General features: G+C 46.6%; 1 protein-coding gene across 2 annotated transcripts in view; it reads left to right on the plus strand.

Moving 5' to 3' along the window:
- Window positions 1-13634, plus strand: part of LOC147115548 (sodium/hydrogen exchanger 9-like) — a 567900-nt gene that overhangs the window by 120450 nt on the left and 433816 nt on the right. For both annotated transcript variants that reach the window (XM_085989869.1, XM_085989868.1), the window contains exons 5-6: window positions 9420-9535; window positions 12524-12629. In XM_085989869.1, the coding sequence (XP_085845995.1) occupies window positions 9420-9535; window positions 12524-12629 (222 nt within the window). The remainder of the gene's footprint in view (window positions 1-9419; window positions 9536-12523; window positions 12630-13634) is intronic.

A 13634-nucleotide genomic window follows, 5' to 3' on the forward strand; every position in this document is an offset into this window, starting at 1 on the left:
GCAGCTCATTTCCCAAATGAGACAGACGAGGACTGAATTGCTAGCCCTGAATGTTGACCCTGTGCAAAACACAAATCATTGCAGGAGCTGTCACTGAAGTCTGAGCCAGTACCCCATGGTGAGGTGTGCATGGCGAGTAATGGCCCCCACTAGCTGTCCGCTTGTTCTCACCAGCACTCATTTTACTGTTTAAACAAAGGAGCACATTGAAGATCAGAAGTGGTACAGTTAAGATCCTGAAATGTAATGTAAAAGGTTTCTAGGTGATTTTCTGATTATTGGATAGCCCTGTGGGCATTTATAAGTCATTAATCTCTGACCAAAGTTAATTCTCTGTTAATCACTGATGGAAGCTTCCTTCAGAATTTACCATCAGGATGTGTTGTTTTGCCAGGATGTGTAATTGTATCTGTACTTGGAGCTGGATTAGAAGGGGTGGGCGGGGGGACAGTGCATAACTTGGCGCAGACAGGAGAGTTTGGAGGAGTGGGGGCAGTGGGAAGGGAGGATGGGGATACGATAGGAGGAGGATGTAGAAAGAAGAAAGAAAGACTTGCATTCATATAGCACCTTTCACGACCTCGGGACATCCCAAATAGAAACATAGAAGATAGGAGCAGGAGTAGGCCATTCGGCCCCTCGAGCCTGCTCTGCCTTTCAATGCGATCATGGCTGATCATCCAAATTCAGTACCCTGTCCCTGCCTTCTCCCCATATCCCTTGATCCCTTTAGCCTTAAGAAATATATCTAACTCCTTCTTGAATATATTTAATGAATTGGCCTCAACTGCCTTTTGTGGTAGAGAATTCCACAGGTTCACCACTCTCTGGGTGAAGAAATTCCTCCTCATCTCAGTCCTAAATGGCTTACCCCTTATCCTTAGACTGTGACCCCTGGTTCTGGACTCCCCCACCATCGGGAACATCCTTGCTGCATCTCGTCTATCTAGTCCTGTTCGAATTTTATAAGCTCTATAATGTTCTCCAGCCAATTAAGTACTTTTGACCGTAGTCATGGTTGTAATGTAGGAACCACGGCAGCCATTTTGTGCACAGCAAGCTCCCACAAACAGCAATGTGATAACGACCAGATAATCTGTTTTTTATAGTGATGTTGGTTGAGGGATAAATATTGGCCAGAATTCCCCAGCTCTTCTTCGAAATAGTGCCATGGGATCTTTTACGCCCAACTGAGAGTGTTAAACATCTCACCCGAGCGACGTCGCCTCTGGCAGCGCAGCACTCCTTCAGTACTGCACTGGTGTGTCAGCCTAGATTCTATGCTCAAAGTTTCTGGAGTGGGACTTGAACACACAACCTTCTGACTCGAGGCGAGAGTGCTACCAGCTGAGCTGCGGCTGAGAGAGAGATGAAAGGTGGGGAAGAGTGAGAGAAAGAGAGGAGGTTGACAAGGATGGGGGAGGGGGTGCAAAGATGCTGCTTGAGGGTGGGGGGGAAGGGGTGCAATGTACAGTTTAGTCGGGGCAGGTGGTGGGAGTTTGGGCGGTGTTATGAGCCGAGAAGCTGACCAGTGTTGGGGAGGGGCAAGCCAAAGTGTCGATCAGTGGGAGAAAGTGGATTTTGATGGCCAAAGTGCCACTCACTGTTGGTGGGGGGGGTGCAAAATTATTCTCAATGGTTGGGATGGGGTGGGGGCGGGGAACAGTGGCCAAAGCAGGTGAATGAAGGGCTGCTCCGAGTTGGGGAGGGGCATTGCTGAAATACTGCTCATGGTGGGGGAATTCAAGGATGGCGAGTCCTGCTACATGGGGAGGAGAGGTAACACGAGATACTGGAGATGGGGAGTAGAGAAGCTGGTCAGTATGGCGCGGGGGTAGGGGGGAGGTGGCGTTGCATGGATCTTATGTTGGAGGGGGAAGAGATTTTGAGAGCCAGAATATTGCTTTATGGCGGGGGGAACCAATGATTCTCAGTCGGGTTGTGTGGGGGAAGCAGATGCGAGTCGGTGGCAGTGGCCCAGCAGGGGAAAGTAACGTTGTTTAGCGGGGTGGGGTAGAAAGGGTACTGATGTGCTGGAATAATGAGGAGGGGTTAAGGCAGGAATCCTGCTACATGGAGCTGACGGGGCTAAATGGGAGGGGCAATGGCTGATGTGTTGCTTAGTAGGGTGGGAGGAGAAGGCAAAATGAAGCTCAGTGAAGGTGGGGTTGCAACAGTCTTGGAGAATGGAGGGGGTCCAAGGTTGAAGCTAATTTGGGGAGTGGGGGGTGTGGTGGGGGGTAGAATGCTGTGGCCAGGCAAGCCAAGGGACTTGGGTGGGACTTGGTGGGGTGAACAGGGGTCCTGGCCATAGGAAAATCTTGCATTTGCGGTGTTTGGGGAGGAGGCCAGCGGCGGTGGGAGAAGTGGTCGGTTGAGTGGAAGATGCTTGATATCGAGGGGGCAAGTGGGTGGTGGAGTACGGTAAGTTTTAGAGGGATTGTCTTCAAGGGAAGCTCCTGGTGATGGCTTCTGATGCCTCAAAGAAGCCTGTGGATTAGAGGATTGTTTCGGTGAAGGTGCAGGGGTTGTGGGGGGGGTTTAGAAGTAGTGAAAGATCACATACAGAGCGTTGAGATGGGAAGCAGTTCCAGGTAGCTGGTTGGGGCCAAGTAAATCTTTTTTTTAATTCTAATTTTACTTACAAATGTTATAACTTAGCAGCTTTACTTCCCTATCCCATTGTAGCTGCTGTCTGGGATAAACTGTTCAACAGTGACGGACTGAACCTGTTTCTTGCTATTAACCCTTAAAATTCAATGCAGCTGCTGTTTTTAGTAGCTACCATTACCCTGACCTGTAACATTTTAAATTGCTACATGTGCAACAGGCTCAATGTTGACCCTTTTATTAATGGGTTTTTCCATTGAGGTGAAATGATGTAGGATTTTTCAGTGCATTCTGAAATGGAATGTTGCGACCCACTTAGCAATTGCAATCTGTAATAGATTAGAAATGGTCCATCTGTGCCCAGAGGGAAGGGGAATAATGGCATGCGTGTAGGTTGTAGTGACCAACTAACATAGCACAGACTGAGGATCACATCTGGGATCTTTCTTGTCTGTATGACTCAACTCACGTTGAATAAACTCTCAGTGGGGCCCGCAAAGTTTATTTAAAAAAAAAAAAAATTGATTTGCTAGCGGTACTTTCGCGCCGGGCGCTGAATCTCTGGCGCAATTTCAGTTACCGCCAAATTTCTCCCCCTGGGTCTCTTTTCTCTTGAAAAAAGAAGGCTGAGGGGTGACCTAATAGAGGTCTTTAAAATTATGAAAGGTTTTGATGGAGTGGATACAGAGAGAATGTTTCCACTTGTGGGGAAGAGCAAAACTAGAGGCCATCAATATAAGATAGTCACCAAGAAATCAAATAGGGAATTCAGAAGAAACTTCTTTACCCAAAGAGTGGTGAGAATGTGGAACTCGCTACCACAGGGAGTGGTTGAAGCGAATTGTATAGATGTGTTTAAGGGGAGGCTGGATAAGCGTATGAGGGAGAAGGGAATAGAGGGTTATGCTGGTTAGATGAGGAAAGACGGGAGGTGGCTCGAGTTGAGCATAAACATCGGGATGAACAGGTTGGGCCGGTTTCTGTGCTGTATATCCTCTAATCCTATGTAATATACAATTTAGGGAGTGGTCAGATCACATTTTACAGAAACTCCTGTTCCTGCTCTGGAGTGCTCCCCGTCCGACTGGAAGCCAAACCTGTCGATCAGGCTGACCTCGGGGCGGGAAACCTGTCGGGGCCAAGAATCGCACGCTGTGGTGTTAAAACTCCACAGCATGCGGGGAAACCCGGACTTCTGCGTTTCCTGTCTGAAACGCAACCCCCCCCCTCCACCCCACCTACGTAACCCGCCCCAGTAAATATTCAGCCCTTGGAGTTAAAGAACACAATCTGTAACACATCGTTCCCACATTACAACAGTGACTCCACTTCAAAAGTACTTCATTGGCTGTAAAGCACTTTGGGACGTCTGGTAGTCATGAAAGGCGCTATATAAATGCAAGTCTTTCTTTCATTGCTGAGCTCCATGTACAACTAAACTATTGGAGCACAATGATGCTGTGATAGGTTCAGCACTAACATCTGAAAGAGGGCAGACAAGGAAGATTTCACAATTCACACATTAAATTTGCATGAATTGCCCCAAAGGGGCCTCCGGCACCCTGTCATAGAAGCAGAAATCACTTTCTACATAAGAAGCTAATCCTTTTGTTTGATGCCTTTTACATGAGCTGCAAGCAAGAGCTTACAAGTTGTCTTGTTTTACACACTTTGTATAAAAATAATAAATTGCAGGACAACGGAGTATTACAGTTTAACTCTTTTATTAAGCATTAGGTCTGTGATCTTACTCATAGCAGCACCAGTGGGGAAAAGCCTGGCATTAGGACCCCTAGCCTGGGTCTTCAAAACAATAGTAGTCCTTACAGATGCCTGTGGGCCAATGATAATTCAGTATGCAAATATTACACCGGTCATATGGAAAATTGAGAGACTTCCCAAGTGCCCCCTTGACACACGGTATTATCGACAAACCACCCCCTTATTCCAACAGAATCCTGAAGAATCCTGCGCCCTTCCAGGTGCCCCAGTCTGTGTGTGGCTGCAAACACGAGAGCCTTTTTGTAGAGGTTGATTGGCAATCCTTCCGGTGCCAGTTATTTGTCCCTGATTAGCATAACGTGGGTAAGTCACTGATACTCCACCTTCCTTGGTAAATTGCAGTAGGCTATGTGAATTTGAGTCGACTCCCTCTTCTCTGAGAAGATGTTTGCTGCATACAGCATCTTGTCATTGGGAAATGTCACATTGAATTTGACATATCTGGTCTCAATGGTTCCACTAACAATATGTGAGAAATTCTGTGTCTGATGGGCTGATAAATGATTCGGCTGGTTCTTGTGTATGGAATAGTGTTGCCTGTGGAATTGGAGAATTGATTGATGACCGGGCATTGAGCTCACGCACACACAAAGCAGCTCACCAATACTCACCTGTACATCAACTCAAATGTATGAGTTTCTCCAGTCCTTGCTGCTCGCTGAGGTAATTCTTCTTTAACTCTAGGAATGCAGTGATGTGTCTCGGTAGAAAGATTTTAGTACATTCCCAAAGGAGTGAGGAGGACATGGTATCTGGCGAGCCACTAGTAATGGGTGCTGTTGTGGCGGTACCACTGGTTGTCCCTTCCATTGAGACACACAATTCCCTTTAACTTACCTTTTGGGGCCGTTGCCCTTTTAACTTACCTGTTGGGGCCATTGCCCCTTTAAGACGTGCCCTAGCGCGCTGACGTCACGTCACGTACAACGTGATGTGCTTGCGCCGGCACAGCCCGGCCTAGCGCCTTCGGCCTCAATGGCCAGCCGACGGGAGCGACGCGATCTTCCGCTCCCGCGGCAAGCACCGGCACAGCCCGGCCTAGCGTCTTTGGCCTCAACGGCCAGCGACGCAATGACACGCACCACGTGACGCCCTAAGCGCGGGAAACGCGAACAACGTGATGACGTCACAACACAAACGCGATGACGTCATCACGCTCCCCACAGGACTGCGAACTCAGTCCTCGTGGAGTCCCCGCTGGGACAAGACCTACACCACGGTGCTCCTACAGTCAGCCAGCTTACCTGCTGTAATTAGCCTGTTCCTGTAAATAAACAACTTATTTATAGTTCGTCGAAGTCAAACTCTCTTATTTAGTGGCGATCTACACGAACTGCTACACTGTAGTACTCTCGGGAGCTTAATAACATATTAACCCACTGCTGGGGCAGAGGGGAAAAATGTGTGCGGGTGATGGGAGGAAGGCAGTTTGCCGTTGGTCTGCTTGAGCAACTTTGCAACAATCCTAAAAGCTGGCTGTTTCCTGGCTGGCTTGACAGAAATCCTTGTTGACACTTGCTGTCTTTGTGAATTTTGTATTCATTAAGGTGAGGGGTGTTAGTGCTAGGGAATGGAATGCCTTCCGTTTCAGACATCCACCGTCAGTATTGGGCACTAGGACGTCTGGTGTAGATCAATTGAATTTACAGCAAAGCTCGTTCTACTCTGTCCCACCAATATTTCCCAGCCTCAATCTCGGGAGTGCGCGTGACTCCAGCGGTGCAACACTTGTCCATTTCTTGCACCAGCGTCTTTTTCAAATGCGATTTAAGAGCAGGTTTTGTGCTGCAGTCCATGGCCACTGGACTTTGAGACTGGCTGAACTCCAGACTGTTAGAGATGAGGCATTTGTCCACGAGTTTGGATAGGATTTGAGTTCGGTATTCAAGATGAATGGCCAGTGTCTAAGCACTACGCTGCTACCCATCCAATACTCTGAGCAACCACTTAGTGTCACTAGTCCAAGCCTATTATGTAACTCTTACGATAGCAAAATACTGCAGATGTTGGAAATCCGAAATAACAACAGAAAATGCTGGAAAAACTCAGCAGGTCAGGCAACATCCGTGGAGAGAAATTTGAGTTGACGTTTCGGGTCGAAACCCTTCTTCAAAACTGGAAAGAAAAGAAAATAGATCGAAGGCAGGGCTGCGATAGGACAAAAGAAGTGAAAGAGACAGAAGGAGTAGAAGAGACAGTAAAAGGTGTTCGAAGCCAGACGAGATGGTAATAGGCTGAGATTAGGTGTGAAGTGTACTGGCAGGGCAAGAGATAGCTGCCAGGTGGGAGAGAGAAACAAAAGGAAAGGGGGGTGGGGGGAAAGGAGTGGAAAAATTACAGGTAAAAAATTAATGGGGGCCGAGGTTATGATCTGAAATTGTTGAACTCGATATTGAGTCCGGAAGGCTGCAAAGTGCCTAATCGGAAGATGAGGTGCTGTTCCTCGAGTTTACATTGAGCTTCCGTGGAACAATACAAGAGGCTAGCCATGGCTGAAGAGAAGTCCCAGTTCATGTTAATATTAAACTACATTTTGTTAACACAAGAATAATTTATCTAAAATTGTACAGCACTGTACACAAACGAGTGCTTCTGAAGTTAAAGCTCTCTAATGAGATTTTATTAAATTTGTTTGTATATTAAACATAAGGCAGAATTCAAGCTCGATTCTTTTCATGTTAAACAGGCGGCCATTATTAAGCTCAAAGATTGCTATTCACTCATGCAAAGCTTCTTGATTGAGGCAGTTAATGGGGTTGTGTTCAGTGCATTTGTACTTTTATAGCCCTGTTCCCCAGTTAAAGATTTTCTGATGGGTTTGGATTTAATCCAATGCAAATTTGTGGGTCTGTTTATTTAACCCTTTACAGTAACTACTTAATCTGCTCAAGTGAGTATTTTAGAAACAGTTTCGAGAGACTCTAGTGGAATGGGTTAGCACTTTGTCGTTTCAAATCTGGGGCACGATGAGTCCAACTGATGGGATGAAAGTCTGCAGTCGTTGGCAGCTGTGAAGGTCCTAAGGGAATTGAGGTTGGCTTGTCTTGGCTCAACACCAAGGCCAAGTCTGCTGCTCAGACCACAAGGATGTGGGGTGAGGGGAGAGAGAAGAAAGTTCCTTTGATGCTGGCAATGAGATAATCTGTTGCAGGAACAGTTGAGGGAACTTTAACCTTCATTTGACCTCGGTGTCAGCTGTGGCTCAGTGGGTAGCACACTCACCTCTGGGTCAGAAGGTTGTGGGTTCAAGTCCCACTCCAGGGACTTGAGCACATAAAGCTAGGCTGACACTCCAGTGCAGTGCTGAGGGAGTGCTGTACTGAAGAAGAGCAGGGGAGTTATTCCTGGTGTCCTGGCCAATATTTATCCCTCAACCAACATAACAAAAAACAGATTATCTGGTCATTATCACATTGCTGTTTGTGGGAGCTTGCTGTGTGCTAATTGGCTGCCGCGTTTCCCACATTACAACAGCGATTACACTTCAAAAGTACTTCATTGGCTGTAAAGCACTTTGAGGCGTCCGGTGGTCCTGAAAGGCGCTATATAAATGCAGGTCTGTCTTTCTTTTTTCGGCTGTACCCGACTTGAGAGAAGGAACTTCCATTTATTTAGCACCTTATCATCACAGGACATCCCAAAGCTCTTTTTTTTACAATCAAGCAATTTTGACGTGTAGTCCCTGTTCTGTAGGCAAATGCGGCAGCCAATTTTCACACAGCCAAATCCCACAAACAATAAACGAATGAATGAGCAGATGGTTTAGTTTTGGTGCTGTTGGTGCCGTGGGATCTTTTCCATTTACTTCAGCGGGCAGATGGGGACTGGGTTTAATGTCTCATCCAAAAGATTGGCGACATTGCTGGTAGCCCTTATTGATAACACTGGCTGGCAAAAAAGAACAAACATGATGTATTCCCTTACATTAACATCTCTTACCTGGATGGACACACAAATTCACCCAAGCAAATCATTTTTGGTGAGGAGGAATTGGTATATAATGAAGGTGCAGACCTGGATAGAGCAGAGATTGGCATCAAAGTGTAAATTGCACATTCGAGTTTATTGCACTTGGAAAACTTTACAATGATACCTGAGTAACAGTTAGACAGATGCAATAAAACTGACTGAACTGAGGAGTGTTGGAGTTTTACACGAAGTCACTGATGATAAGGGTCACACGGAGGAGAATTGCAGCACCGTGGGGAATTAGAAGCCGCGCTGTGAGGGGGCTTTGCAGGTTGTTTAGTCAATCACGGTAATGTGTTGGTCTCCTTGCGATGTGACGCACTGCCATTCTGTGCATTTATTTAACTCTACAGGGTTTTTTCATTTTATTTCTGAATTTTCTCTCCTCCACTCCTGAAATCACTCATTCCTCTTGGGATGTGGCTCCACAGATTCCTGCAGCACGCGAGTCATTTTCACGTGCGAGTGTCAGAAGGCTATTTGGGCAGAGGGCACCACAGCCAAGCTCAGTCCTACCCTTGTTCAACACGCGCGCATACACGCACACACCTCTGTATAGCTCAGTACCATATGATGTATTTGCATACATACCAAATTATTGAGTCCTGTAGTGTATGTACTTTGAAGAAGGAACTATATTCTGCAGCCCCTGTATACTGCAGTACCAGTAGTGACCACCCCGGTATATAAGCCTGTGTAGTAACTTTGTATAGTAGTTCCAGTTTTGTCTCCATTCAGTAAACACCTGTTATAACCAACTCCTGCAGTCCGTGTCTCAATTACACACGGACGTTACAAGTCCCCTCCTGTGAGACGTGCGATTGCCACAGCAACTGGCAGGATGGACAACCTGGTCCAAGGAATCTCTTCGTTCCTCTCTAGATCAGGTGACTAGGTACGAGGGTGGGATGAATTGACTCATCTTCTGTAATTGCATGTCTGAAACCACCTTTAAAAAAAAATTATAATCAGCAAAGAGACCAGGGCCAGGGCACTGTGTGGATGTAAATCGCATAAACCGCTTGATGTCTCACAACATCTTTTATTGTATTTTTCAGTGGCATTATGTATGGCTTTGTCATGGCGATGATCAGCCTCGGCCAGCTTGGCGAGCATGACTTCTACTTCACCGACTGTTTATTCTTTGGAGCTTTGATTTCAGCCACTGACCCAGGCAAGTAATGAAGGAAAAGTTCTACGACAAAGCCAACCATGTGCGGCAGACAGCCACTAGTGATTGTTGGGACTCATCAACAGCACATCAGCATTCTGATTCCCAGTTTTCATCGCTGCCCCATTGGCGGCCGTGCCTTCAGCTGCCTAGGCCATAAGCACTGTAATTCCCTCCCTAAACCTCTCCGCCTCGCTATCTCTCTTTATCCTCCTTTTCAAGTCGCTCCTTAAAACCTATCTCTTTGATCAAGCTTTTGGCCACCTGTCCTAATATCTCGCTACATGGCTCAGTGCCACATTTTATCTGATGACGCTCCTGTGAAGCGCCTGGGGACATTTTTACTCTGCTAAAGGCACTTTATAAATACACGTCGTTGTTGCTGATTCCTTCAATGCATACTCATGAAAATCAGGCTGTTTACAATTAGCTGGCTGGGGGGGGGGGGGAAGTAGAAGATTGATAGATGTAACTTAAAAAGAGGAAATCTCGCCCTCAACCATAGTGGTTTAAACCTCAGCATCGGGGGGGGGGGGGAATGGCTACTGCTAGCACGACTCCTTCCAATTCATCTCCAGTCCTCCCAATCCAGCCTGTGCTGTAGTTGAACTGGCTCTTTTTTTAATATAAAATGGAACCGTGCACACTGCAACATGTAACATAGATGTGGAGCACATGGTACATGCGCAGATCTAAGAGCCATTTATCTGTAATAGCCACAAAACAGGTAAGGTCCCTGATGCAGCTTTCCTTGTGATCGGGCTCGGTGTCAAATTTTGTTTTATGACACTCCTGTAAAGCACTTTGGAATGTTTTACTACGTTAAAGGTGCTATATAAATGCAAGCTGTTGTTGTTGAAATGGGATCAGAGGTTCTTGACGCAGGTAGGAGGTAGAGTTGACATCTGTCCTGTCCTGTCCTGCAGTTCAGTTTTGGACTTCATAGTGGAGAGGAAAGTGTAATGGATTAAGATTTGAGGTCTGATGTTTGTTTTACTGTTGGTGAACTTTAATAACTGCTTCACAACAGACATCCGTTTTAAAAATTATTATTTCTTGTTACTCAGCTTATACTTCAGAAATTTTTGAGCAGCCCACTCAAAAACGAGACCGCGCAGTGCAAAACAGGGTGGGTGGTAATTCTAGTGGGAGGCAAACACAGACACGTTTTTCTCCCTCTTCCTGGTGAAACCATTCAGCAGACTCCAGGACCCCTTATTATTGAACACCGGGGCCTGAGGCCTATTGCATGGAGATACGCTAGACACAGGGGCAATGTAGGTGTAAAGTGCTTTGTGCTCTTGGAACTTGTCTAGGTGCAAGGCTTGTCAAGGTCCCATTTGGATTGTAAATGGGGTCTAACGTAAGAAAACTACTAGGCACTTGGTCTAAGCGTTAAACAAAGCTTTAATCAACTGTTTTACAACATGAAGGTCTAGTTGCGTCCTTCACTAGTTCCTGTTAAGAATGCCCTGCGCAAGCTGGGCATGTGCCCGAGTATTTATACTCTCCCTGGACAGCGCCACCCGTAGGCCGCTCAGTATTATTTCACAAGTCTTTTTTTCATGAATGACTGATTCATGTCAGGGTCTGCTCCCCATAATGCAGCCGGTGCACCCAAGAAATGCAAGGAAGGGCCGCAGGGATCATTATTATTTAAAAAAAATTAGCAATGCTTCGCAATACTATGGCTGCTCAGCTTACCTGCAGCCAATGTTCCATTTAATTATTTATGGGGGGGGTGCGCAGCCCATTCAAAATACTGCGCATGTGCCGTTTTTCCCATCTAGGAGCCAGTGAGCCAGCTGGACTGTTGGGCTTCAAAAGGAGCAATTTTGCTGGGGGCGGCAGGCAAGGTTGGGGAGGTGGGGGGGTGGGCAGCCATCTTCCTTCTCACCCCCTTCCCTCCCCACCCAAGGTCTGTTGGCCATGCACGCACCAGCAACTGTTGATGCGTAGAGAATCCCAACTCCGTAAACTCTTGCAGCAAGCCACGAGCATCATCTAAATACTGGAAGGAGCTTGACTTTGCATTATTGTGTGTGGTCAGCTCATTTGTGCACAGGCGCGCGCACACAGCTCTTGAGGAGCAGCAGCCCCCACCGGCTGTGTGCTGGCGCAGTCTTATCAGCAGCCCCAGTGTTCAACAGCAAGGTAGACAAGGTAGGTCTTGGAGAGGGTGCAGAGGAGATTTTCTAGAATGGTACCAGGGATGAGGGACTTCATTTATGTGGAGAGACTGGAGAAGCTGGGGTTGTTCTCCTTCGAGCAGAGAAGGTTAAGGGGAGATTGAATAGAGGTGTTCAGAATTATGACCAGTTTTGATGGAGTAAATAAGGAGAAACTGTTTCCACTGGCAGTAGGGTCGGTAACCAGAGGACACAGATTTAAGGTAACTGGCAAAAGAACCAGAGGGGAGATGAAGAATTTCTTGACGGAGCGAATTGTCAGTTCTTCGATTTCTGCACAATCAGGTGAACCATTCATTGGTCTTGACTCAAGTACCTGGCCCCCTGCTGCAGAACATCCCTGCTGCAAACACAGTAAAACAATAGATAGCATAGGGACTTTGACTACCTGTAAAACCAAAATGGATTCCCCCCCCCCCCCCCCCCCCCACGCCCCTCTCCCTGGCCGGGTACAATAAAACTGCAATACGCACCAGCATCCTGTGCTCACTCCCTGCAGGAGTATTTCTATTGAAGTGTTTTACTGTATTTTGGATTAGGAAGAATAGCGTACATTATTAGTGCCTTTCGAATGCTGCTGCATGCTACTAGAGGGTTGCCTAGCAACAGCAGCACAGCACTGATGAAAAGCTTGCAGGGCCTGTGATGAAGTGCCTATCATCACCCCAGGAAGTCTCAGTAATCCTCAGACAGCTGCAGCTACCGAGGGGTTAAGGCCTGGTTTTGGTTTAATTTTGCCCGTCCCAGCCTCCTATTAATGTGCGACTAATGGTATGCCCTGTTGTTGTTTTTCCACGCGCAGTGACGGTGCTGGCCATCTTCCACGAGCTCGACGTGGACACACAGCTCTACACGCTGCTCTTTGGGGAGAGTGTTCTGAATGACGCAGTCGCCATAGTCCTGACTTAGTAAGTGTCGAACCGCACACGGGGGCCGAATCAGAGCTGGCTTTTCGAGTGACTGATGTCACCGGGGTGGGTTGGTAACAAGGTGCTGTATTTCAGAGGGGCAGGATTCAGGGTTCCCCCCTGTGACCCTCACCACACCTAAAGCAGCATTGTGACAAAATGGCACAATGCTTCTAATATAGAAACTCTAGACATAAAAATCATTCTGTATTTTCTATTACTTCAAATACCATTCCCTCCTGTTGGGTGCTGGTATAATATACTTCCCTTTACATTCACAAATCACCTTGCAGGAGAACAGTTTATATACCTAGAATAGTTATAGTTTGCAGCTAGCAATCTACATTTGAGTCTCCTGCTTTCTCTTTCTTTTGATGTTTCCTTTAGTTCTGTTTCATCCAATTCACAAACCACTGGCACAGTCTCATTGAAGAGGTTTAGACCCAACAATTACTGTTGCCGATATTAGCGGCTGAGTGTGTGACGCATTTTGTGGTCCATTATTTTAGCAGAGGCATTCGCCTGTTTAACATTATAGGTTAACACCTGTGTTGAAATACCAGAGAGAGGTATGTCACACAAATGTTTTAAGCAGTCGCCTGCTAATACTGGCTTCAGTAATTTGAAGGCTTTAGTCTCAAATGGCCACCAGTTTTTCAAATCGAGTAGTGAATGGTGATAGGGTCAAGAGAGAATTGGAATTTCCCGAGATAATTACTGATGAGGGAGGCCATTCAGCCCATCTGACTTTATCAGGGTTATGGGGAGCGGGCCAAGATCAGATCAGCCATGATCTTACTGAATGGCGGAGCAGGCTCGAGGGGCCAAATGACCTACTCCTGCTCCTACGTCTTTATGTTCTTTATGCATCCAGAAGATCCTAAAGTCCTCCCATTGATACATCCACTAATTCAATGATTCCAGGACTTTTTCTCAAATACTCTGCCTGGAAATCCTTCAGTTCTGTTTTGTCCAGTTCACAAGCCACTGACATGGAGTTATATA

Source organism: Somniosus microcephalus, chromosome 6, assembly GCF_052327205.1.
Source record: "Somniosus microcephalus isolate GS21.2 chromosome 6, FLI_Smic_1.0, whole genome shotgun sequence".
NCBI classification, from domain to species: Eukaryota; Metazoa; Chordata; class Chondrichthyes; order Squaliformes; family Somniosidae; genus Somniosus; species Somniosus microcephalus.